Here is a 27,781-nt window from a genome sequence, read left to right as displayed (position 1 = left end):
CATATTAGAGATGTTTTGATTAATAACTACTTATATGTACGGTGTACGATGGGCAAGTCATGGCCCATTAGAAGGCAAAAATCATTATCATAAACAGTAAAACTATTAGACAAATTTTTTGCAAACAAGATATTGGTTTTTAATGTTTCATAAATTGGGTGGCAACACGTACCAGACAAACTTTACGATGCCTTATACAGTTAATGGACGATCACTTGAAGTCAAAGAGGACCTCACCACTAAAAATAAAATTAAAGAATCAAAAAGTATTCCTATTGAGAACTTCAGAATAAGTAGAAGTTGGGGTAATGAGTGGATCAGTGTAAACTCGTTCCTCGTACAACACACCTGAAAAGTACAGAAAGTGTCTGTAAAGATAAACACAGAGCAAAACTGTCTGCCTGTTTGTCTACTACAGCTGGCCGATTTAGGACAGAATAATCTTACTGATTATAATTTTAGTCCACTTTCAGAGAAGAATAGTCAGTAAAAAATAGAAAAATTGTTATACGCCAACCCCCACCCTCCAAATTAAAAAAAGTTATTGTTGGCAAACAATAACAATGTTTTTAATAAAAAGCAATAAAAATTATACCTACACACAACTTTTTTGAGAAAAAATTGAAATTTTTAATTGGTATTTTCAAAAAGCATTTTGATTAGTTAATATTTGTAAGTATTTGAAATACGGACGTACAAACACAACCAAGTTATAAAGCATCTACGCTATAAATAAGATTTTTTTCCACTTTGTTGATTGATAACACAAAAATTAGAAGTAATTTATGACTGTTTTTCTTTTTCAATTAAAATAGGAACCGAATACCTGAAAATTATTTTGACTGGAATTTTAAACATTTTTTCAAGTCGCGACGCAACTCAATAACTGGACCATATAGTCACGTCTGTCTGTCCGACAGACAAACCAACATCTACTTAGTCTAGTTGCTAAAGAGCCTATACCGTACAGACTTTACGTGTATAAACATAACAATCGACGCTTTTAATCAAAGTTCATTGTTGAGCACTGATTTACCCCCCCCCCCCCTATCCTCCAAAATTTTGTAAAATATTGAAATTGGTAATTTTGTTGCGCTTATAAATGGAAAACTTGTCCTCGTTAATTTTGCTGTCCTGCGTCTGGCAACTTCTCTTTGAATTCTTTAGTAGAATGACAGTTTATAGTAGCGAAACTACTCCAGTAGAAGTCTTAGTATCTGTTAGTAATTTTTTTTTTAGTTGTATCCTTATATAAAAGTAACAGGATGTCTATCAGTCTTTTGTCTTTAGCTTAGAATCTCGATCACCGCAAGTCCGATATGATTCTCCTTTCCAGTAAAGCTTCTTAAAGGTTCAAGGAAGGTGTATAAATTTTTTGGGGAAAGTAGTAATTTCAATAAAGAAATGTACTTAGGTATTTCTTTAGCTTACCTACCTACTCTTTTTGCATGATAAGAAATAAAAAAACATAATTTCCATTTTTTTAAATAATTACAAATTGAAAACTTTTTAATGTCTATAGGTATTGTAAACCCCCTGTACAATATTGCTGTGCATATAATTTGTAGAAACAGTAATTACAGAACTTACCCAGGGATCTAAAGGGATAAGACAATGGCCGATAAATTGATGAACATCCTTAATGATGATACACAAAATTACCTCTTCTGTTGATTAAAATTATTGGTTGAAACATTTGAACTAATAAATCAACCAATCAAAATTTACTGAAGTCCCAAAAGTTGTTAAGCCAACGAATAAGAACGTTATTATAAAACTTTGGGAACTAAAAACATATCATTGGTCCACTCTCTCTCTTTCTGGATAAGACAATAAACAATAAAATAATGTAGACCCCCAATTATGATAGTGACTAGTGTAATAAACAGCCAAATGTCCCCTCCCTCCCTTGGACTAAGTTGAACTAAGTTTAACTTTATTATTTTCAATCAATTTATTGTTATTTTTGTTAAATCAAAAATGCATTTATCATGATGTTATTGCTGCGCTACTTTTAAACATGACTATCCTTGTCCTTCCTGCAGCCCAAAATATTTGTTAAATGAATTTGTTTACAGGAAAACAAGACATAATTAACTTAAAATAGCTACCTAGCTAAACACCAGGATGTCATTAGGAATTTTAATGATAATTCTAATAAAAATAAGGACAATTTACGTCCATAGGTCAATATATCATTCAATATCAAAGTACCTATTAAACAAAAAATTGGATAAAATCTTATTAAGTTAATGTTTAAAGTATAGGTAGGTAAGCAAATTTATTTGAGTTATTGTGTTTGCTATGATAAAAGCGCGCAAAGAGAGAAACCGTCGACTGCGTAGAAACTGTATCCGATATTGTAGTACACGAGAAGGACATATTGACATAAAATAGATTTAAGCTTTGTCTGGATATTGCGTATAAACAGGGATAAAACAATGGACGATAAATTGATGTACAACCCAAAAAATTATTCCTCCTGATGATATGTTCCAATAAATAACTTACCTGTTTCTAGGGAAAGCTTGGGTCTTGAGGCAAAAGTCCGATTATTAAAGCTCCCATGAGTTGGTTTATTCAGATTTATTAAGCTTTGGGCTTTAACACCAAGCCTTGTCACTTTATTTTCACTAACATTCTCATGAGGTGTGTTAACGTTTGGTATATTCACATTAGACTCACGTTTAGGTTCACATTGGTGGTGCTGTTTCGTTTTTGGCGGTAGGGCTTGGGGATTGTCGGACGCTGACGGCTGGATGTTGCTGCTGGATTGTTGGGCGGGCTCAGATGTACCGCTGTTCATTAGGTCATTAGCATTGAAATTACTGTTGGGGTCTGTTGATTGAGCCGTACCTGAAAATACATAATAGATTTATTAACATAGATGATTTTTTGCAGACGAAGATTTTTGTTGAATCATACAAACACTCAAATTAAAATTAAACTTCTATCTTTAAGGGCGAATAAGAAAATATGTTTGTTAAGTGATTCAGACGGACAGACTCTACTTAAAATGTAACTGCCTTTCTATTAAGTAAACTAAGTGCCATTTTAAAAAAATTGTTTTATTCCCTGTATTTGCAATTAAAAAAATATCTTTAATGCTTTAACAACTCGTAGGACTAAGGATTTCACCAAAAACCTTAGATTATGTCCAATCCCTAAAAATAAATCTTTATTAAGAAGAAAAATATTTAATGGATTAGTAAACGAAAAAGAAAAGAAAAATTTTAGGATTCATTCATTGTTTTCTCATTGATTATATAAAACTTTAGACATTTTCTATCTTTCATCAAAGCAATATTAATGGATCAAAAAAAATTCAAATTTTAGTATGAATAGCAGCAGAAGACGAACATTTCAAATTTTAGAGTAGCTTCGCTACTGATATATAAATGAATAAGTCTCTTTATATTTGGTAAGTCTGCAGTCATTTATGAATAGCAATGTTTATTGTTTAATTACGTTGCTATTCAGGTGGTAGTGAAATATTATTTATTAGCGCGCAGCTATTCTTTGAGTGAGTTGTGTCAGTATTAAAACGCTTCAGATAAACATTATTCTCTAAGCTCTTCCTCCCCTTATAGACGCTATTCTTTCATTTTTCAAAAAATTTTATTTATAAATTATAACCATCTAACTTTTTCCAATGGAACAATTTATGTGAAATACCCTGTCATAAAATAAAGTTAATATTCAAAATTTTGATTCTGAGATGTATCACAAAATTAGATACAGTTTAAAAGTTCTGCTTATCCCAGCATTAGATCAATACCTAGTTAAACTACTAAATAAATAAATCACAAATATGAAATGGAGATAAATTACAAATTCCTTCTTACGAATGGTGATCGATTATAAGTGTCAAGAGAAAATTTTCATGAAAAAAAAATAAGCTTGGATCTAATGATTCAAAATTGTTTAATTTGGCGTTAAAAGGCAAAAGCAAATTCGGCGGGAAACTGCGAATTTTAGCGAGAGTGGCTCTTTCATCACAGTTCCACATTGTACCTCTTAAAAGCAACTACCATGCCAAATTTCAATGCTGTAACTCTTTTTTAGATTGAGATCCTTTGACTTTAGGTTTTGGTTTCAAAAAGTGTCACATCTGCCCTCCCTCCTCCCCCGCTCCTTTTAATTGTTACTGTATAGCTGTACTTCAATATTCTTTTCAATAAAACTGTTACTGTTGCTGCGCTACTTTGCACAAAATAGTCCATGTTTAACAATATCCAATCCCTTTATCCTTGAAAGAACATAAGTTTAAAAGTTCTACATTAAATTTGGGAAATAAGTTTCTACATTGAGAATTACAATAAGAGCAATATATGTAAAATTGATATAATTGTAATTGTCAAAAGGCAATGCAACAACAACTATTTAGGAATTTTGTGTGTTGCTAGGACGTACAGACGAACTGTAATTAAAGAGAAAGACCTCTTAATATTTTTTTATCTTTCCTATAAAATATTTTCTTGTTCAATTTATTATAAAACATAGTGATAGGGGTAGAGCACAGAACACCCCCCCTCACTCCTTATTTGTTTGTTACTTTATGTATGGTTAGGTTGTATTAGGTAGTGGCTCGCTCTGTTGTGTTAGAGGGTATCTTTACAAACATTATGTATTAGAAAATAACTTATTCCACACAAGGGAAAGCACAAATATTTTCAGTGTATTGTATCTGCGCTACTTATGAACCTAGTTGTCCCTGTAAAAAGAATGTGCAAACTATGACGAGTATTTGTAAAGTTGCAGGCCAAAAAAACGTCCAATATACAAACTTGAAATACCTTTAAAAATCTAGGTTAACCGCAAAAAAAAAACATTTTAGGATTAAACTAGAATGACTACGGCCAAAAGTAGCAATGTTTATTATAACACTTTGCAGCAAACCAACTTAAAAACTAAATATAGAGTAGCTTCGCTACTAAAAAACAAGATTTTAAGAATATAATTAATAACATCGCTTTTGTGCATTAACTGAACTAAGCATCTCTACAAAACCAAACGCGTGTTCATTATTCAAAAATACGTAGATTACCAACACATAGCATTGTATACTTGTATATTTTGTGACTACCCCAAGACTAGCACGGAGGTACACTGATAATTGAACTAATACCCAAAGTTTAACACCTTCATTCTTCGTTAAATTAAAAACTTTGGGTACTTTGACCTTTCCCTTTTAAATTGTAAATGTTAAGCCCATTCTTTAACAAACAAAAAAACTGTACAATAAAATATAAAAATGGAAAATTTTAAAGGGGAATTCGATAAGTCATAGAGAACTTTTTTGAACCTAAAACGTTTGAGTGTGTGCGGGGTGATTACAGTTCTGTTAACTATCAATAGTAAAATGTGTGTGGGGTGATTACAGTTTTGTTAACTATCAATAGTAAAGTGTGGGTGGGGTGATCACAGTTCTGTTAACTATCAATAGTAAAGTGTGTGTGGGGTGATTACAGTTCTGTTAACTATCAATAGTAAAGTGTGGGTGGGGTGATTACAGTTCTGTTAACTATCAATAGTAAAGTGTGTGTGGGGTGATTACAGTTCTGTTAACTATCAATAGTAAACTTAGACGCACGGACAATAGGATATACCACAGTTATATAGTATCTGAGGGAAAATATAAAGTGTACAAACGCTTTTTGCTCCGTATTGGTTATTGAAAATAAATGATAATTTATGCATTAATTTATGTGTTGAATATTTCACAAGAAATAGAAAAAACATAGCAGCGTAGCACAAACTTGAAAATAGAAATTAAATATTTTATTGCAACTGAAACGTTTTTTCAAAATTAGATGGATATCATTAAATATATTTTTGAACCACTTGGTTTTATTGTAAAAATTTCTCGTTTTGTTATTATGGTGGTTGATATGTTATTATTTGTTTCGTATAGAACTAATTGGCAAAATGGATGTAAAAAGCAAGTTAAATAGTAGCTACACTATTTCAAAATGTTAAAGACATGTAAAGTTTTCTAAACGAAACTTGATTTGAATTTATGCAAAGTTGTTACAAGAATAAAGCAAGAATCAATTAAGCTTGAATTTTCAGAAAATGTTTTCATGGCATATTTAATTTTGTACCCTACCCCCCTCTAGGGAATAATGTTGGTAATACCATTAAGTTAGCCAATTTTTTCTAAAGGGTTATCTAAGAATGTTAAGGGACTATTATTTAATTTAAATCTCAAATAATGATATGCTAAGATACCGCATCTGTAGATTAAAACTCATTGGTTAAAAAGCTGCAAGTTTGAACCAACCAATCAAGATTTCATAAAAGTAATTTACAGTTCCCTCCCTTCCCTATCCAACCCCCAGTGGAAAAAATAGATCTTCCTTGCCCACCCCAATTAAAATAGTATTTATTTTGTAAAATTATATTTTTTATATTTTTTAAAACAAATAGGTATGAAATGTGGGTAAGAAAAACCAAAAGAAAAATCATTATAATTATATTTTGAACAAACTAAGGCCAATTATTCAAAATCACAGAAAGAAAAGAAAATGAACAAGGCATAAATTATATTTTTAGGTTTGTCCCTATAAAGCACTAAAAAAAACTTTTATATTTTTAAAATAACAACGTTTCCCAATAACCATTAAGAACAAATAAAAACATATTATCAATATTAGGGCACTTGCACAGTTTATATTAAGGTAGAACAAGACCATAACTATTGCCAACGTCCAACGCTTTAATTCCACAACCTTTGTCTCGAATCTCTAAGTGCCTATCTTGGGCAAAAGCTACTAAAAAAGTTCATATTTTATCAATTCAAAAGCTTTAAGAAATCCATCAAAAACAAAGCACAAATATAAAATATTCTTATTAGAAGTGTAATAATAAGGAATACCGCTATTTATAATAAAAGCAAGCAACAATTTTGTTAAATAAAATATACATTAGCAGCGAAATACTACGTAGATAGAAACTGCGCGGTGACTGTTATTGTAACAAATTGTGGTAGTAGTACTGTCCTGCTGACGTATGTACTCAAAGGCCTAAGTTATATAGTAGCTGTGCTACTAGAAAAAAAGCTGACAATGACACATATTTGAGCAAATATTAGTTCTTCCATGTTTTCATGCTAGGGCTAGATTAACAACTTTTTTTTAAAACAAGAATAAACATAAGCCAAGGAGAGAGAGAAAGTGAAAATGAGCTAAAATGATACTGCCACCTCCCCACCCAAAGGTCTATAAACACGTTCTGCTATTGGTTAATTTTGGGTTCAAGGATATATTTATATCGGCCATTTTTCCACCAATAATTTTTAACCACGAAATTTATAAAAACTCCAAACATCCCAAAAGGAATTGGCCCTAAAAAAATACCATCCTCTTATGATAATTTTTCGTTTTTAAAAATAAATATTTAAAATTAGAGTTGACTCCCTTCCCTAGAGAGCCCCTGGAGGCCTATAGTTGCATAGCCTGTAGTAGATTATATAGTAGCTACACATGAAGAAAAAATGAACACATGCATTAAAAATTTAACAAGTAGCAAAATTTCATGTTAATGTTATGAATGAAACAGTTTTAATATTTTTTACAGCGAAGCTCTTCTAGGAATTTTCCTTTTGGGTTCCTCTTTACTTAATTACCAGCTCATACCAATAACGAAATTAATTCGGAAGAAAATCACGAAACCTATAAGTGTTTTTCAGCTGTCGTTGGCGGGCAACACATCGTAAAATTGATGACCTCTCCATTTGCCCCCCAAATATTATTTTAAATTTATTTTGCTTGTTGGTTATACCTTATTCCTGCTTAATTACTGGTCCATTTAGGTTGTACTTTTCAGGGAAGCTTTATAAAAGTCCTATGATGGTTTTTATTTTCATGACCTTTCATGAGGTCAGCGTTGTAGCAAGTTCTCTTGTATAAAGTAATGAGGATTTTTGTCTGAAGCTTTAGATCTCAATAACTACTGAGCCGATTGGGTTCTCAATTTCAGCTTCACATGATTTTTCCTGTGGTAGTTTTATTCTATCTTATTTTCATATTTAAGCCTTGAGGTGGTTTGAAGCTACTTTTATAGCTCTCTACCCCTACAAATACAGAGCACCTAGAAGCTAGGGGCGTATCTTCTAGTACCTTACTATAAAGTAATAAAAGATATTGAGCTATAAAAGCGAGGTGTGTTTGGAAATTTTAAACACTGAATAAAAAAGTTGATTGCACAATAAGAACTAAACAAGAACGATAGTGTCCCTAAAACTTTTTAGTTTAGATAAGAGTTTCGGATCCGCATTGATTGTATGCGGATCCGGATCCTTGACAATAAAAATAAAATCACCAAATTTTATTCTTAATTCGAAGTCAAAAATACTTTTAATTTTCAAGTCTGAACCCAAACCTTAAAGATTGGCTCTCATCAAGAGATTTTATATAAATTTAGGTAGATTTTTCCATTTTTCCCGCATTTTTTTTGAGTCCAAGGATCCGGATCCGCATATTTTTTGCGGATCCGGATCCGGATCTTTGGACTCAAAAATATGCGGATCCTTGCGGATCCGGATCCGAAACTCTGGTTTAGATACTCAATAACATTCAAATATAGTTTAGATTGTTCCTTGTTAAAAAATGATAATAAATCTGCTTGTGGTTTTTGTAATAGATTATATAGCATAACCTTTACAGATGAAATTTTTAAAAATTGCGAGCTAAAAGAATTTCTAATAACCCTTCAAAAGCTACTGTGAAAATACGATGAAACCGGCAACTTCATTTTTTCACAGCAGCCTTTCTCCTATTTCTAGCCCCTGCGGGGGGCTCTAGCCCTGCGGGACATATTTTCTAACCCTGCGGGGCAATCATTAACATTTACTTAACCTAACCTAACCTAAAATAACCCTTCAAAAGCTACTGTGAAAATACGATGAAACCGGCAACAATAAAGTTAGAGTATAGAGGGGTCGATGGTATATGAGTATATAGAACTATGGCAAAGACCTACAAACACATTCATATAGCTCGAGAAATTTGACAGCTTGGACCCAAGAATGGCCGAGTTTTATACAGTATTTTTCATTTTTAGAAACAATGCCCTAACTATAAAATTAAACATGTATTTGTGTTTGTACTAAATAAATAATGGATATATCTTAAAATTAATAAAGTAAACAAAACAATTTAAGTGTTGTAAAAAAAAATAAAAACCGTAAAAATCTGGACTTTCTGTAAGATATTTTCACTGTATGCTGCTTACAAATACAATCATTTCGGAAAGTAGATTTCATTACCAATTTTTTAAAAATAGCAATATTAAGTTTCAAATTAAAAGCAATATAGGTTTAAATTGTTTTTAAAATAATTTCCTTATGAGGGGGCTTTAAAATTTTTTTCCCAGTACTAGAAAGATAACTTTCTTCCTTTCCCCTTTCCGAAATATTAGAACTGTCCGTAGCTCCTACGTAAATCTGCTGCGCTTGTCTGTTTATATGTTATATTTAGTAGTGAAGCTACTCTATAATTCAATTTATCAGTAAGTCCGGATTATTTTTTCAGTGAATTTATAAATAAAAAATATTCTGTATTTGCCTTTTATAAAAAGATTTTACATCCTAACAATATGTAATATGTAAATTATTTTATATTTTAGCTCTTTTATGAATCTGTACATGCCTTTCTCTGCTTTTTACATCAGCAACCAAATGTATGTAATTATTTTCAATTCCTGAAAATCATAAAAATCTGTACATTGCTATATTTTCAATATTTTATTCATTAAATCAACTGATTTTAGAAAGACAATTTTTTTTAAATGCTGCTACACTTGATATTATCATCCTTGTTATAATGTATTATAGTATTTGAATAAAAGGATTATTATTTTTTGTCAAAACTTTTTAAGCTAGCTTTGTAATAATGACGTTTAAATTCTGTTAAATTTACTGATAATTATCATCTAATAATTCATCGCTTATTTTCAAGGCCTTACTATTCTAATTATATATACAATATTATGTTTAATAAGAAAATTCCAACATTCGTTCCAGTTTATTATTTTTAAAAATTAGCTGTCTTTGAATTAAATATTCAAATAAAATAACACAGAACAAACTGGTTTTGAATACAAACACAAACAAATTAATGGAAACACTTTTGAAAAGATAGCATTGAAATTAAATGATAAATATGCTCTAAATTTTTACAAAAACTAGGCAAAACATTTATTTTTTGTTGTTGATAGCAATATCTTATTCTTATAGTCCTATTTATAAATAGCTTTACACTAAAATCTTTTGATTTAATTGTTTCAACTCTTGTACAATTGGTCAGATGACTTTAATTAATAATATAGGTCCCCCAAATCCTTATACCAACAAGTTGGTAATTTTGATTATTTCTTCAAACCTTATTCCAATGACAGCATATGAGCTTTCTAGCAGCTAAGTGAGAAAGCAAAATTTATATCGATAAACAACCTTCTGCAATGGGTTAGGTCTTTGAATAAAGAATGTTTGTAGCTATCTGTTTATACATCTATACTCTAAATTTATTCCGGCAACTTCGTTTTCTTTCCATGATCCGAATTTCTTAAATAAATTTTGAACACTTGTAAATGAAACTTGTAATGTATAATTCATAAACTACCCCTTGTCCATTCTTTGTTAAATACAACGTTTAAAAACTTATTTAAAAGGTGGCATTTCATTTTGATCTTTAAACTTTTTTTCAATCACAATTAATGTGTCAGTATATAAAACTAACAAGGACATTTGTATGCATAAACGATTCTGAAAAAAAGGTTTTAAAGATAAAACAAGCCTCTAACAAACGAATAAATAAAACGAATAAGTAGTTTTAGATAGTGATGAATTGTTTAGAGTTGTCATTAAATGCTTTTATTCTATACTAGAAATGCCTGGATGTACCATCCAGGTTTAGATAAATTAGTGAAAATTATTGTTTCCTTTTTTTATAATACATTATTGGTATTGCATCTTATAGCTATTCTTTCATAGCGTAGTGGTATGATATGAGAGAATGGGGTACGAAGATCAGTGGTTCAATTATTGTTGTTAGAATAAACATATTTTATTTCCTTTAAAAAAAATTTAATTTTTTATTAAATAAATAAAATAAAACTAAAACTTATTTTGAAAAGTCACTTAAAATCTTTAAAAAAGCAATTTAAAAAAAATGTTGCCAAGCCTCGAACCGACTTCCTTGGCCCTAAATATTCTAAAGAATATTTCTTTTTATGACATTGTAAACAATATCAGTAATTAATAAAATAAAACTAATTTTGAAGTCCCTTAATATATTTAAAAAGGTAATTAAAAAAAAAATTATCGCCAAGCCTCGAACCGACTTCCATGGCCCTAAATATTTTAAAGAATACTTTATACTAATAGTTTAAATTAACTGATCATTAAAGCTTTCCTCTTTAGCTCAGTGGATAAATTTTATTGTTAATATTTTATCCAAGCAGTCTGAAGCACCTAAGATCGAAACCTCTTCGGGTATTTAAAAAATATTTTTATCTGTATAGAGAGAGAAAGAGAAAGAAAGATATTGTTGTGTGGAGGGGGGGGGGGTAATTTTTTTCCAGAACGATTTCTCTTGGGTGGGTGGTTTTACCCTCTTCCAAAATAGTTAGAAACCTTCCCAGAACCTATGATAAGCTACCCTGTAAAGGAGAACCATATGGGTTCAGGGGTTAGCGAGATCCTTTGTCACAAACAAACAGACAGACAAATAAACATTCTGTTACTTTATTATATGGATGATAGCTTTAATAGTTTATTATACATGCGGGCAATAGAACTGGAATTCTTGATAAGTTACTTGGGGGGTTTTGAACCGGCGACCTATAAGCTTTGAGGGATACTTAATATTATAGGAGGAAAGAGAGAGAGAGAGAGAAAGAAATTCGTAGGTTGCGTAATTTTCAATCATCAGCGACCGTTTAAACGGATATAAAAATCAAAAATTTATAAAGTAACAGGATATTTGTCTGTGTGTTTGTATGTTTGGAGGGTAGGGCGAGTAATATAATAGTTATTTAAAGCATCGTATTATTAACTATTATTATATAACACTGGCTTTAATCTGAAATGATTGTGCATTTTTATATTCATAGAAAACTGGATATAATAAGATGTTAAATATATTTTTCAGTCTGTTATGTTAAATAAAAATTTTTTTTACATGAATGTCCCCACCTGGAGTCGATCTTGGATAGCCACGACCTTAGCCTTACAACGTACCCCTATGCCACAAAAGCCGCATTAATATCAAACAAAAATTGGTCATGTTTTTACAACCCAAAACAAAATTAATAATGGGGATTAATCAACCCTTCTTTTTCTTCCATTGTTCTTTCCTTGAACTTTCCTTGAATATTAATATTTTTCTTCCATTGTCTTTTACCCTACTATTAATCTTTTTCTTCCATTTTCCAATCCCCGACTATTAATCTCTGAATATTAAGGGGATAGAAATTGAAATTATTATAATAGCTAAAACTATTACGCCGATATTAAATTACACCAAATTTTTGTTAAAAATATTGTTATAAGAGCTAAAAAAACGTTCCGCCGACATTTAAATACTCTTTTGTTTTAATTTAAATTAATCTAATAATTTTTACAAAGACGACATTATAAAAAAATCACGGAGGTTTCGTGAATTTCATTTTGGGAGGTGGGGGGAGACATAAGGAGGAAATAGGGAAGGAAGAACATATGAAGTGGGATGGATTTATAATAATAGTATAGTTTTTTTTACAAAAACTTAATTTTGATGTAAATTGTTAAAAGAATATCGTTTTTAGGATTATTATATGTGTATGTACATTAGATATAATGTTTTAAATAGTTTTAATTAATATTAGGTCAGTTTAAGCTTAATTTATACGAAACATTGCTAAATTTTAAATCTTTTATATGGGAAATTTTGTCCATGTACTTTTCGACCGAAACCACGAAATTCAAAAGTTGGGAGGTTTCGTGAGAAAAATATTTGGTTTGGTAAGAAAAACACGGAGGTTTCGTGAGTAATATATTTTTTGGTTTCGAGGTTTCGTGAATCATACTATTTTTACTACCTTATCTATTTTTACTTCCAATCTTTGAAGTTGCATATAGCTTATGTATAGAATGTGTGACTTCTTATCTGGCCTCCCCAGTTTCGAATCCCGTCCGAGAGGGCCACTGATTTTGTAAATGTTAAAAATTGGAAGATTTCATTAAATAAAAGTTGTCACAAATATAGGTATTAAATGAAGGGGGGGGGGTTTAATGCAACCATCTCGTAATCAGTGATTAAATGGCACTTAGAATTCGAATTTCAATCTGAAATTTTGCATGAGTAATCCTTGGTAGGTCTATTTTCCCTAAATCGAACAAAAAGTTGGTAAAGTAACGGCTGGCGGCTGGCAGCTCAGCCGTTTAGCCGTTTTTTGCCTATTTTCAGGGCAAATTCATCAATAATTAAGTAGGAATCAACTTTCAAAGACATATTTTTGGTTTAATTCATGGTAAATGATAGCAATAACCATTTTTAAAATTTCTAGTTTCAGCTGCTAAACGGCTAGAACCGGCTGAAAACGGCTGGGAGCTGCCAAGAGTGTAAAGTGTATATATGGCTTGTGATGTGTCTAGGGGTAGGTTTTTATGGCTGATGAGCTCAAAAATACTTCCAAAAATAATGGCCGCCCATCCATATGGCAGCTGGGTAACAGCTGCAGCTCAGCTGGGAGCGGCCAAGAGTAGAATGAGTAGATAGGGCTTGTGACGTGTCTAGGGGTAGGTTTTTATGGATGCTGGAGCTCAAAAAAAACTACAAAAAATAGTGGCGGCCCATCCATATGGCAGCTGGGTAACAGCTGCAGCCCAGCTTGGAGCTGCCAAGAGTATGAAGGGTAGATATGGCTTGTGACATATCTAGGGGTAGGTTTTTACAGCTGCTGAGCTCAAAAATACTTCCAAATATAGTGGCCGCCCATCCATATGGCGGCTGGGTAACAGCTGCAGCTAAGCTGGGAGCGGCCAAGAGTAGATTGAGTATATAGGGCTTGTGACGTGTCTAGGGATAAGTTTTTATGGGTGCTGACCTCAAAAATACTACCAAAAATAGTGGCGGCCTATCCATATGACAGCTGAATAACAGCTGCAGCTCAGCTGGGAGTGGCCAAGAGTAGAATGAGTATATAGGGCTTGTGACGTGTCTATGGTTAGGTTTTCATGGGTGCTGACCTTAAAAATACTACTAAAAATATTGGAGGCTCATCTTTATAGCAGCTGGGTAACAGCTGCAGCTCAGCTGGAAGTGGCCAAGAGTAAATAAGTACACAGGGCTTGTGACGTGTCAAGGGGTAGGTTTTTATGGCTGCTAAGCTAAAAAAAAAACTACAAAAATTGTAGTGGCCCATCCATATGGTTGCTGGGTCAAAGCTGCAGTAAGCTGTTGTTTAAGACTCAGCTGTAAGCACTTTTTGGGATTATTGAAGGGTAACCAAATATAGAATATTTCAGTATTGATTTAGTTGTTAAAAAGCTGAAATTGGCTGAGATAAAACAGATAAAAGTAAATGTTTAAGACATTGCTTGTGATGTGTCAAGGAGGATATCAAAAAATTTATTATTTCAGTAGAAGGGGGACGTAACTGAAGACTTTTTGATGCAGGGGGGGGGGTTTTCTCCGGAACCACTTGATGAACCGTGCAGATTTTTTTTGGACTTAAGCTTTTATGGGTATGAACATCTCATGGTTTCGAAGTCACCCCCCTACCCCCACCCCCTAGCCCCCCGGGGCTCAAAACCCCCCTAAAAATGAACCTAACCTTAATTTTCTCAAAAACTATTTGACCAATAGATATGATTTCTTAGAATTAAGCTTTCATGCTAATCAACTACCTTTTAGATTAGAAGTCACCCCCCCGCTACCAACCCCTAGCCCTCCGGGGCTCAAAAAAACCCTAAAAATGAACCTAACCTTAATTATCTCAGAAACTATTTGACCAATAGATATGATTTCTTAGAATTAAGCTTTCATACTAATAAACTATCTTTTAGATTTGAAGTCACCCCCCCGCTACCAACCCCTAGCCCTCCGGGGCTCAAAAAAACCTTGAAAATGAACCTAACCTTAATTATCTCAGAAACTATTTGACCAATAGATATGATTTCTTAGAATTAAGCTTTCATACTAATAAACTATCTTTTAGATTAGAAGTCACCCCCCTGCTGCCAACCCCTAGCCCTCCGGGGCTCAAAAAAACCCTGGAAATGAACCTAACCTTATTTATCTCAGAAACTATTTGACCAATAGATATGATTTCTTAGAATTAAGCTTTCATGCTAATAAACTATCTTTTAGATTAGAAGTCACCCCCCTGCTGCCAACCCCTAGCCATCCAGGGCTCAAAAAACCCTGGAAATGAACCTAACCTTAATTATCTCAGAAACCATTTGAGCAATAGAGATGATTTCTTAAACTTAAGTTTTTATGCATATAACTTGAATTATAGTTTCGAAGTTACCCTCCTGCCTCCAACCCCTAGCCCTCCGGGGCTCAAATTAACCCTAAAAATGAACCTAACCTTAATTTTCTCAAAAACTATTTGACCAATAGATATGATTTCTTAGAATTAAGCTTTCATGCTAATAAATTATGTTTTAGATTAGAAGTCACCCCCCTGCTGCCAAATCTTAGCCCTCTGGGGCTCAAAAAACCCTGGAAATAAACCTAACCTTAATAATCTCAGGAACCATTTGATAGATAGAGATGATTTCTTAAACTTAAGTTTTTATGCTTATACCTTGACTTATAGTTTCAAAGTTACCCTCTTGCCTCCAACCCCTAGCCCTCCGGGGCTCAAATTAACCCTAAAAATGAACCTAACCTTAATTTTCTCAAAAACTATTTGACCAATAAATATGATTTCTTAGAATTAAGCTTTCATGCTAATAAATTATGTTTTAGATGTGAAATATAGAAACAAAATCAATCAATGTTAAAAAAACAAGGATGACAACATCCATAAAAGCGAAGCACTGAAACTGTAGGACAAACGGACATTAACACTTATATAGTGTCAGAACTGAATAATCAAAATATAAATGTATAAGAGTTGAAGCAAAATTGTAAGTGTAATTTTGTTGAAAAACTGCTTGATACAGGATAATGTTTATGGACATACTTACATTTTTAGGACTTGATTATAGAGTTGCTTCGCTTGAAACATTATACTTTTTTTGTTGTCCCAGGAATAAACATACCAAAAATCAGATCAATCGGATGATTAGATCACAAAAAAATTTGTTGGTAAAAAAGTAAAAAATCAACATGTTTAAAATGGAAGTACGGACATTCTTGTAATGATTATAGAGTTGCTACGCTTTCTAAATCGTACCTAACTACTAAAGGTATCACCATGGAAAGTTTGAAATCAATAGGACAATTCTAACATGCCTAAATTAACTAAAAAAGCTATCCGTTTGTGACTGATGTACCTAAATGCTTTAGAAAACATCATGCAAAGTTTAAAATCTATAGGACATTTATAACATGTCAAAATGAACGGGAAAAAAGCTAACCCTCACAGACCATATCTAATAAAATAAAAGCTTTGCTTTGTAAGATTTTTCAATAAACAAAGTATTGAGTCTCAACTCTCACAAAATTGATTGACATCCTTCTTCTCCTAGAATTTAGAAAAGTAGTTTTTTGAGCCCCAGGGGGCTAGGGGATCGGGGCAGGGGGGTGACTTCTAAACCATAAAAGTCCTAGAAATCTGCTGTATTGATCAAATGGTTTCTGAGAAAATTAAGGATAGGTTCATTTTTAGGGTTAATTTAAGCCCCGGAGGGCTAGGGGTTGGCGGCAAGAGGGTAACTTCGAAACTATAAGTCAGTTTTAAGCATAAAAACTTAAGTTTAAGAAATCATCTCTATTTATCAAATAGTTTTTGAGATAATTAAGGTTAGGTTCATTTCCAGGGTTTTTTGAGCCTTGGAGGGTTAGGGGTTGGCAGCAAGGGGGTGACTTCTAATCTAAAACATAATTTATTAGCATGAAAGCTTGATTCTAAGAAATTATATCTATTGGTCAAATAGTTTTTGAGAAAATTAAGGTTAGGTTTATTTTTAGGGATAATTTGAGCCCCGGAGGGCTAGGGGTTGGAGGCAGGAGGGTAACTTCGAAACTATAAGTCAGTTTATAAGCATAAAAACTTAAGTTTAAGAAATCATCTCTATTTATCAAATGGTTCCTGAGATAATTAAGGTTAGGTTCATTTCCAGGGTTTTTTGAGCCCCGGAGGGCTAGAGGTTGGCAGCAGGGAGGTGACTTCTAATCTAAAACATAATTTATTAGCATGAAAGCTTAATTCTAAGAAATCATATCTATTAGTCAAATAGTTTTTGAGAAAATTAAGGTTAGGTTCATTTTCAGTGTTAATTTGAGCCCCGGAGGGCTGGGGTTGGAGGCAGGAGGGTAACTTCGAAACTATAAGTTAAGTTATATGCATAAAAACTTAAGTTTAAGAAATCATCTCTATTGCTCAAATGTTTTCTGAGATAATTAAGGTTAGGTTCATTTCCAGGGTTTTTTTGAGCCCCGGAGGGCTAGGGGTTGGCAGCAGGGGGGTGACTTCTAATCTAAAAGATAGTTTATTAGCATGAAAGCTTAATTCTAAGAAATCATATCTATTGGTCAAATAGTTTCTGAGATAATTAAGGTTAGGTTCATTTCCAGAGTTTTTTTGAGCCCCGGAGGGCTAGGGGTTGGCAGCAGGGGGGTGACTTCTAATCTAAAAGATAGTTTATTAGTATGAAAGCTTAATTCTAAGAAATCATATCTATTGGTCAAATAGTTTCTGAGATAATTAAGGTTAGGTTCATTTTTAGGGTTTTTTTGAGCCCCGGAGGGCTAGGGGTTGGTAGCGGGGGGGTGACTTCTAATCTAAAAGGTAGTTGATTAGCATGAAAGCTTAATTCTAGGAAATCATATCTATTGGTCAAATAGTTTTTGAGAAAATTAAGGTTAGGTTCATTTTTAGGGGGTTTTTGAGCCCCGGGGGGCTAGGGGGTGGGGGTAGGGGGGTGACTTCGAAACCATGAGATGTTCATACCCATAAAAGCTTAAGTCCAAAAAATCTGCACGGTTCATCAAGTGGTTCCGGAGAAAACCCCCCCCCCCTGCATCAAAAAGTCTTCAGTTACGTCCCCCTTAAACTTCTCCCAATTAACATTATAACTTTTTTCGTGGACATATTACTAGGAACACTTTTTAATTTCTAGATTTCACTGAAAACTACCAAAAACCTCTGAAAACAGTTATCAACAACCAAAAGTATATGTTATAGATATAGCATGTGACATTTCAAGGGGTAGGTCTTAACTTTTTATGGGGGTGTTGAGCTCAAAAATTAATAATAGTGGGGGCCCATTCATATGGATGCTGGGTTACAGCTATAGCTGAGCAACAGCCATTACCCTGATTGGCCTTTCTATTTTTGGGGAGTATTAATAAGCTTGGCACCCATAAAAACTTACCCCACACATCACAAGCTATGTCTTAAACTTTTACTTATGTATTTTGGTAACTGTTCTAACAACTAAATCAATACTGAAATATTCAATATTTTGTTATTCTTCAATAGTCCTAAAAAGTGCCCACAGCTGAGTCTTAAACAATAGCTTACTGCACAGCTGCAGCTGTTACCCAGCAACCATATGGATGGGCCACTACAATTTTTGGTAGTTTTTTTGAGCTCAGCGCCCATAAAAACCTACCCCTAGACACATCACAAGCCCTATGTACTTATTCTACTCTTGGCTGCTCCCAGCTGGGCTGCAGCTGTTACCCAGCTGCCATATGGATGGGCTGCCACTATTTTTGGTAGTATTTTTGAGGTCAGCACCCATAAAAACCTACCCCTAGACACGTCACAAGCCCTATCTACTCATTCTACTCTTGGCCGCTCCCAGCTGAGCTGCAGCTGTTACCCAGCTGCCATATGGATGGGCGGCCACTATTTTTATTAGTATTTTTGAGCTCAGCAGCCATAAAAACCTAACCCTAGATACATCACAAGCTATATCTACCCTTCATAATGTTGACAGCTCCCAGCCGTTTTCAGCCGGTTCTAGCCGTTTAGCAGCTGGAACTAGAAAAATTTAAAAAATGGTTATTGCTATCATTTACCATGAATTAAACCAAAAATATTTTTTTTAAAGTTGATTCCTACGTAATTAATGATGAATTTGCCCTGAAAATAGGCAAAAAACGGCTAAACGGCTGAGCTGCCAGCCGTTACTTTTCCAACTTTTTGTTCGATTTAGGGAAAATAGACCTTTCAAGGATTACTCATGCAAAATTTCAGATCGAAATTTGAATTCTAAGTGCCATTTAATCACTGATTACGAGATGGTTGCATTAACCCCCCCCCCCCCCTTTATTAGGTTTTTTTTAAAGATTGTATGAGAAAAAACTGAGCTCGATCTTTAAATCGTTTATAGGTGATTTAAACCGGGGCGATTCATTTGGCGCACCATCAAATTATTAATATCAATCTTTAAATCGAATTTGCATGGGTGATTTGAATCGGGCAGTGGCGCGGGCCCGGCGCGCCAATGCCACTCACCAAGTGGCATTGGCGGTTTAAATCGGGGTGATTTATTTAATAAATAAATATTTTTTTTAATTACTTTAATATTTTATTGCAAAACTATCGTGAAAACATTTTTATAGTTATTTTTAAAATAAATTATATATTAATATTTTATATAAAATACTATACTGACACGGTATTTTATATAAAATACCTTACTGACACTGCTTAAGTAATAAAGTTGTACTGGCGCGGATCGATATTTTAGTGAGTGCGCAAGCGATTTAACAACACCGCACCGAAAATCTTTTAAAAATCAGGTGCGCTGTGGCTTACCACCAGCGCGCCTACGGTTCACCTCTGAATCGCCCCGATTCAGCGCGGCATAAAAACGATTTAAAGATCAAGCTCTGGTAAGTTTAATACAAAAAAAATTATAAGCATCATTGACTTGAAGACATACTGAAGCTTACCTACCTACAAGCACTTGCAGAGTAGCTTCTCTACTTAAACACTAGCTATCTAAACCGGTGCACTATGTCAAATTATTGTAGCCAGAAAATTAGTGTCTCTACAAAAAAACAATAATACCAAATATTAGTTTATTTCCATACGAAATATTTGATTTTACACTGTATTTTGTAGTTGTTAAAATATCCTTTAATATAAAGTAGTAAGGTATTTTTTGTTTGATACTCGAAAATTTCTGTTCCAAATGGGTTATACATTTCATAGAAGCCTTTTAAATGTTTTAGGTTGGTTTAATGCTATTTTCATGACACTCCCCTAGAGTTTAGTGGTAATACAACTAGTTTTAGAAAATTTAGCAGTACGTACGAGTAACTTCCCCATCACTATGGCCTACTAGTCTAGAACCAATAATATGATTCTTTAAAAATAGGTAAAGCAATTTACTTGATATATCTAGACAAACTAAAACACAATCAAAAAAGAAATTTTGCTACTTTCCACATTTTTTTTCTTCACATAATCGTAAAATCTTTTCACTTATGTTGTATTAACTCTTGATAATAAAATTGCAACTTGTGGCAAAAAAAAATGAATCGATCATAATAACCTTCATTACCCTATCACTTGCAAAGATGTAAGAAATTCCCTATTATTGAGATTATTTACAACCCTCCCCTCAAAAAAAAGATTGGATGTGTTATACAGGAAAAATAAACTGCTATAAGTGCTAGACAAACTGATCTACCTTTTGCAAGTTTTGCTAACCCCAACGTATATCCTAACATTGTTCTGTAATTCGTTAGCTTATAGCTATTGGTGTTTAAGATTAAATCCTGATTGGGTTGTACAAAATAACATTGTCCAAACTTAAATTTTGATTGGTTTATCATTAATTTATCGTTCATTGTGCCATCCCCCTAAGATCTCTGCATGTAGCACAAATAACTAAGGATTTTGTCATCCTTGTTTTCTTGAAGTGAAAGAAATTTTGATACGAGCAAATTTTCTTGCCCTTTGCGAATTTTTTTCACTTTGTTGTTTTCTATGACAGAGACAAATATTCCAAGAATTAATGGAGCTGATCGTTGTGTCCTGGTCCGCTTAGTTCTTCAAAACCACGGAATCCTTTGCTCTAAAATATTTAGGGCAGCAGTGTAATGGTCCTCTACTGGTTTTGGGCTATTTTTAACAACAGAAACAGCCCCCCCCCACCCCACCCCCTAAAAAATAATAAATAATAAAATGGGGGCTAACTGAGTACCAACAAAAAAATTATTTTTTATAAAAATTATCCAATTTTAATGTTTTGGTTAAACAGTTACTTTGAGTGAGAGAGAGCAAAGCACCTCCATAGAGATTAGATCAGGGATTGCACAGGCATCTAAAGGGATAAGACATTTGCCGATAAATTTATGTACATCCTCAATGATAAAACACAAAATTATCCCTTTTATAGATTACAATTAGTTGTTAAAACATTTGGACACTCAACTTAATGAACCCACGAATCAAAATCTAATAAAAGTCTCCAAAGTTGTTAAGCCAACGATTAGGAAAACATCATTATAAAACTTTGGGGACTAATGTAATAAACAGCCCAATGTCCCCCCCCCCCCCTCCCTGAATTGCACAGGGTGCAAAAGATTTAATTAAGATTTTATTTTGAAACAAAAACTTTAAGATTTAGGATAAGAAATATTTTAATTATGATTTTTTAAAATAAAAGCAAGAATATCAAAAACCATAAAGAGCGCAGTAATCGCAGTAATGAGAAATTAAAAGGGTAGATAGGTAGTAAATATTCCTACTGTGTAGATTTCAAATTATTGTGAATTAAATAATATTCTCTTGTAATAGAAAAAGAATAGGGTATACTCAAGGACGTTCAAGCTTTTTTTGAAGGTGGTTTAAATGAAGGGCTTTAAAAGTTTAAAGAGGTAATCTAATCTATTTTTTTTATTTTGGGGGGGGTAAACACCCCCCTCCCTTTTTAAGTCTATGGCAATACTTAAAATCAATGTAAACAATAATTTTTTTTTTAGGAAATCTACAAAATCTTTTAAGCATTTCAATTCTAAGCAGCTAAACATATAAGCGATTGGGCCTTTGATAAAAATTATATAAAATCTTTTAACAATCATTCAGTGACTGTCAGTCGGACGTTCAAACTTTAAATGCTATATATTTTAACAATAAAGGTACTAAGAAAGAGAGGGAATGTCTGATTGAGCCAATAGGAGAATCGCATCGGAATTTACATTGGATCTCATTGGTTGAAATTGTGTACACATTTTGCTACAAAGGCATGTTTTTTTCATTTCATACATACATAAAAGTCAGCTGTAAACAGTATATTTTCTTAATAGAAAGCTTTGTGGAATCAGAATTAATTGCCCAAAAATTTCGTTTAAATTTGAAAGCTTAGTAACGAGGTGGATTCTTAAAAAAAAAGTTAGGCTGGCTACTCGCTGGTGAGGCAAAATTATTTTTGTGAAAAATCCTCCAAAATCGAATAAAAAAATTTACAAAAATTAAGTAAAATCTTAAAGGGTTAGGTAACATATGATTTTGTTTAATTTTTGTAGATTTTTAATGTACTTTTGGATGATTTTTCACAAAAATAATTTTGCCTCAATATCGAGTAGCGAGTCTATAATTTCTTAAGAATCCACATCAGCTTGAGTCGAAAGTAAACAATACTTTTGTCTGCTAGAAATGTTCCTTCTTAGATTTGACGAAAAAAAGGGTTCAGAATATGCTTCTATTCTTCTATTTCTATTATTTTAACTACAATATTTCTGTAATTTTGTATTATAAAAGTAGCTGTATGTTTATATGTATCTTCATTAAGATCTCGTAAACTACACTTCCGATCGTTCCACAATACAGAGAAAAGCTTAGTATTGTTCTAGGGTATGTTATACGTTATTTTGAATAAGGTGGGTGAACCCTCCCCCTCCAAATATTCATAAAATTTTATAAATGAATTTTAGAAATAACAAAAACACAAGTTTAAATCAACTATTAAAGAATAGTTATTTCTTTCATCGTATTATAAACCGCTTTCCGCGGATATAGAATGTACAATTATAAGATTAAAACTGGTTTTAATCTTATGATTGTACAATGTACATTCTTATATTCGTAGAAAGCTGGATATAATACGATGCTAGACATAGTTTTTTCGTATCGATGAGAACCGGTTCCTATCCACCGGATTGGAATGAATACGAGAAAAAAATTAATATTTAAATAGGTAATAAATGAAAATGACTAAAAAATCCCTTTATGTTATAAATAGTTATCTGGTCATTGCTACGCTATTCATGGGGAAAAATGACCTAATAGCATTGTAAAAACACTATCAATCGTGATTGTTTACAAGTAATCTCTTAATCAAATCAATATTAAATAACATAATATGAATCAGGGAGGAAAGGACAATATGGCAGAATTTATCAATAAAATTTTGGGCGATGATTAATTCATCACCTATTATTCTTTCCCTATTATTGGATAAATGTAATCTTATAGTCTTCAAAGTTTTCTTTTTCGTTAGCTTAACAACTTTGAAGACTTTATTTGAATTTTGATTGGTTGTTTTATGAAGTTTAGTGTCCAAACGTTTAAACTATTAATTGTAATCTACAGAAGGGGCAATTTTGTGGTGTATCATTGGGAATATATTGTACATCAATTTATAAACCATTGTCTTATCCCTGTAGATCCCGGAGTTATATGCTTATTAAATATGAGTTCAAATTCCAATATGAAATATGTGGGTAAATTTACAGGGATGGGACATGGATGATAAATTAATATTTTCCTCCCCAATCTTTGTTTTATAAATTATATTTGTCAGGGATCTATGGGATAAGATAATGGACGATAAATTAATATTCACCATTATGATAAACAAAATTATACCTTTTGAAGATTGAGTACCCAATCTAGATTTGACCAAGATATAGGTAAGGGGGAGGGGGGAAGTTTTGACACATTTGCGTAAACAGTGAGTATAGGCTTTATCTTTGGACTGAGAGGATAGGTTATTAGGGATAAAATAATTCTTATATGATGGATTTTCCCAAGTAAAGATTTTTTGGATAGGCCTCCAAGTTCAGGAGCTGCAGGCCTCCAGGTCCTCTCTGTACAGGTAAAAATATTTAAAAAATAATTTTTTTTGAAGAGTTAGAAGTCAACGTATGAAACAAAATATGCATTTTTTCTTCAAATATGTGTTTAACATTCAAAAATATGCATATTTTGTTGCATAGGTTGACTTCTAACTCTTCAAAAAAAAAAATTATTTTTTTAATATTTACCTGTACAGAGAGGACCTGGAGGCCTGCAGCTCCTGAACTTGGAGGCCTATCCAAAAAATCTTTAAACTTGGGAAAATTCATCATATAAGAATGATTTCATCCCTAATAACCTATCCTCTCAGTCCAAAGATAAAGCCTATACTCACTGTTTACGCAACTGTGTCAAAACTCCCCCCCCCCCTTTAATTCATAGAACGTGTTTATAAAACCAATATTAAATACAGCCCAATGACCCCTCCCTCCCTCCCAGGATATATCTACATCTAACACAATTATTAATTATTGCTACGCTACTATAGAACATTAACTATCGTTATTAAATCCTAATGACCTATTGTTTTAATTTGTTTGGTATATTGACATTTTCATTAAGGAAATAATTTTCTTTAGATTGTTATAAAGGGGGACGTAACTGAAGCTTTTTTGATGCTGGGGGGAGGAGGGGGGGGGGTAGGGTTTATCCGGAACCACTTGATGAACCGTGCAAATTTTTTGGACTTAAGCTTTTAGGGGTATGAACATCTTAAGGTTTCAAAGTCAACCCCCTACCCCCACCCCCTAGCCCCCCGGGGCTCAAAACCCCCCTTAAAAATGAACCTAACCTTAATTTTCTCAGAAACCATTTTACCAATAGGGATGATTTCCTAAACTTAAGCTTTTATGGTTATAAACTAACTTCTAGTTTTGAAGTCAACCCCCTGCTGCCAACTCCTGGCCCTCCGGGACTCAAAAAAAACCCTAAAAATGAACCTAACCTTAATTTTCTCAGAAACCATTCGACCAATATAAATGATTTCTTAAACTTAAGCCTTTATGGTTATAAACTAGCTTTTGGTATAAAAGTCACCCCCCTGCCGCTAACCCCTAGCCCTCCGGGGATCTAAAAACCCATAAAAATGAACCTAACCTTAATTTTCTCAGAAACCATTCGACCAATAGAGATGATTTCTTAAACTTAAGCTTTTATGGTTATGAACTAACTCCTAGTTTATAAGTCACCCCCCTGCCACCAACCCCTAGCCCTCTGGGACTCAAAAAAACCCTAAAAATGAACCTAACCTTAATTTCCTCACAAACCATTCGACCAATAGAGATGATTTCTGAAACTGAAGCTTTTGTGGTTATAAACTAAATTTTGGTTTATAAGTCACCCCCCTGCCACCAACCCCTAGCCCTCCGGGGCTTCAAAAACCCTAAAAATGAACCTAACCTTAATTTTCTCAGAAACCATTCGACCAATAGAGATGATTTCTTAAACTTAAGCCTTTATGGTTATAAACTAGCTTTTGGTATAGAAGTCACCCCCCTGCCGCTAACCACTAGCCCTCCGGGGATCAAAAAAACCTATAAAAATGAACCTAACCTTTATTTTCTCAGGAACCATTTGACCAATAGAGATGATTTCTTAAACTTAAGCTTTTAGGCTTATAAACTAACTTATAGTTTAGAAGTCACCCCCCTGCCGCCAACCCCTGGCCCTCCAGGACTCAAAAAAAACAAAAATGAAACTAACCTTATTTTTTCTCAGGAACCATTTGACCAATAGAGATGATTGCTTAAACTTAAGCTATAATGCTAATATACTAACTTCTAGTTTAGAAGTCAACCCCCTGTCGCCAACCCCTAGCCCTCCGGGGCTCAAAAACCCTAAAAATGAACCTAACCTTAATTTTTTCAGAAACCATTTGATTAATAGATTCTTAAACTTAAGCTTTTATGCTTATAAATTAACTTTTAGTTTAAAAGTCTTCCCACCCCTGCCGCCAACCCCTAGCTCTCCTGGGCTTAAATAAAACCCTAAAAATGAACCTAACTTTAATTTTCTCAGAAACAATTTGATCAATAGAGATGGTTTTTTATGTGTATAAACTACTTTTTTGTTTGGCAGATATATGGTTATAAACTAAATTTTATTTTAGAAGTCACCCACCCCATAGCCCCCCTGGGCTCAAAACCCCCCTAAAAAATATACTTTAGCTTAAATTTCCAGTAATTTTTTTTAAACATGTTTTAGAGGCATAACCTTACCTCAGTTTTCTCAGGAACAGCATTATTAAATGTGCAGATATTTTGGACTTCAGCTGTTATGGGAAAAAAATTAACTTATCGTTAATGAATTAATAATTAAAGATTTATTTTACTATTTTAGGAGAAGAAGGATGTCAATCAATTTTGTAAGAGTTGGGACTCTATACTTTGTTTGCGGCAGGGGGGTGACTTCTAAACTATAGTTAGTTTATAAGCATAAAAGTATAAGTTTAATACTAGGGGTTGGTGGCAGGGGGGTGACTTCTAAATCAAAATTAGTTTATAACGATAAAAGCTTAAGTTTAAGAAATCATCTCTATTGGTAGAATGGTTTCTGAGAAAATTAAAGTTAGGTTCATTTTTAGGGTTTTTTTGGAGCCCCGGAGGGCTAGGGGTTGGCGGCAGGGGGGTGACTTATAATCTAGGAGTTAGTTTATAATCATAAAAGCATAAGTTTAAGAAATCATCCCTATTGGTTAAATGGTTTCTGAGAAAATTAAGGTTAGGTTCATTTTTAGAATTTTTTTGAGCCCCGGAGGGCTAGGGGTTGGCGGCAGGGGGGTGACTTATAATCTAGAAGTTAGTTTATAACCATAAAAGCTTAAGTTTAAAAAATCATCCCTATTGGTCGAATGGTTTGTGAGGAAATTAAGGTTAGGTACATTTTTAAGGTTTTTTAAGCCCCAGAGGGCTAGGGGTTGGTGGCAGGGGGGTGACTTCTAAACTAGGAGATAGTTTATAACCATAAAAGCTTAAGTATAAGAAATCATCTCTGTTGGTCAAATGGTTCCTGAGAAAATAAAGGTTAGGTTCATTTTTATGGGTTTTTTTGATCCCCGGAGGATTAGGGGTTAGCAGCAGGGGGGTGACTTCTATACCAAAAGCTAGTTTATAACCATAAAGGCTTAAGTTTAAGAAATCATCTCTATTGGTCGAATGGTTTCTGAGAAAATTAAGGTTAGGTTCATTTTTAGGGTTTTTGAAGCCCTGGAGGGCTAGGGGTTGGCAGCAGGGGGGTGACTTATAACCCAAAATTTAGTTTATAACCATAAAAGCTTAAGTTTAAGAAATCATCTCTATTGATCGAATGGTTTGTGAGGAAATTAAGGTTAGGTTCATTTTTAGGTTTTTTTGGAGCCCCAGAGGGCTAGTGGTTAGCGGCAGGGGGGTTACTTCTATACCAAAAGCTAGTTTATAACCATAAAGGCTTAAGTTTAAGAAATCATCTCTATTGGTCGAATGGTTTCTGAGAAAATTACTTTGAAACCATAAGATGTTCATACCCCTAAAAGCTTAAGTCCAAAAAATTTGCACGGTTCATCAAGTGGTTCCGGAGAAACCCCCCCCCCCCCCCCCAACATCAAAAA

At 33.3% G+C, this 27,781-nt stretch overlaps 1 protein-coding gene across 1 annotated transcript in view; it reads right to left on the bottom strand.

Annotated features, from left to right (window-relative positions):
• Nucleotides 1-27,781, bottom strand: part of LOC145330782 (uncharacterized) — a 112,334-nt gene that overhangs the window by 35,442 nt on the left and 49,111 nt on the right. Inside the window, exons 2-3 of the mRNA XM_080175447.1 lie at nucleotides 2,512-2,856; nucleotides 276-348 (exon numbers count right to left, since the gene is read on the bottom strand). Coding sequence (XP_080031573.1) covers nucleotides 276-348; nucleotides 2,512-2,856 — 418 coding nt within the window. The remainder of the gene's footprint in view (nucleotides 1-275; nucleotides 349-2,511; nucleotides 2,857-27,781) is intronic.

This window comes from Acartia tonsa, chromosome 10, assembly GCF_053477335.1.
Source record: "Acartia tonsa isolate MP-2025a chromosome 10, ASM5347733v1, whole genome shotgun sequence".
In the NCBI taxonomy this organism is placed as follows: Eukaryota; Metazoa; Arthropoda; class Copepoda; order Calanoida; family Acartiidae; genus Acartia; species Acartia tonsa.
The sequence above is the reverse complement of the archived record's forward strand: the minus strand, read 5'-3'. Positions and strand labels throughout refer to the sequence as shown.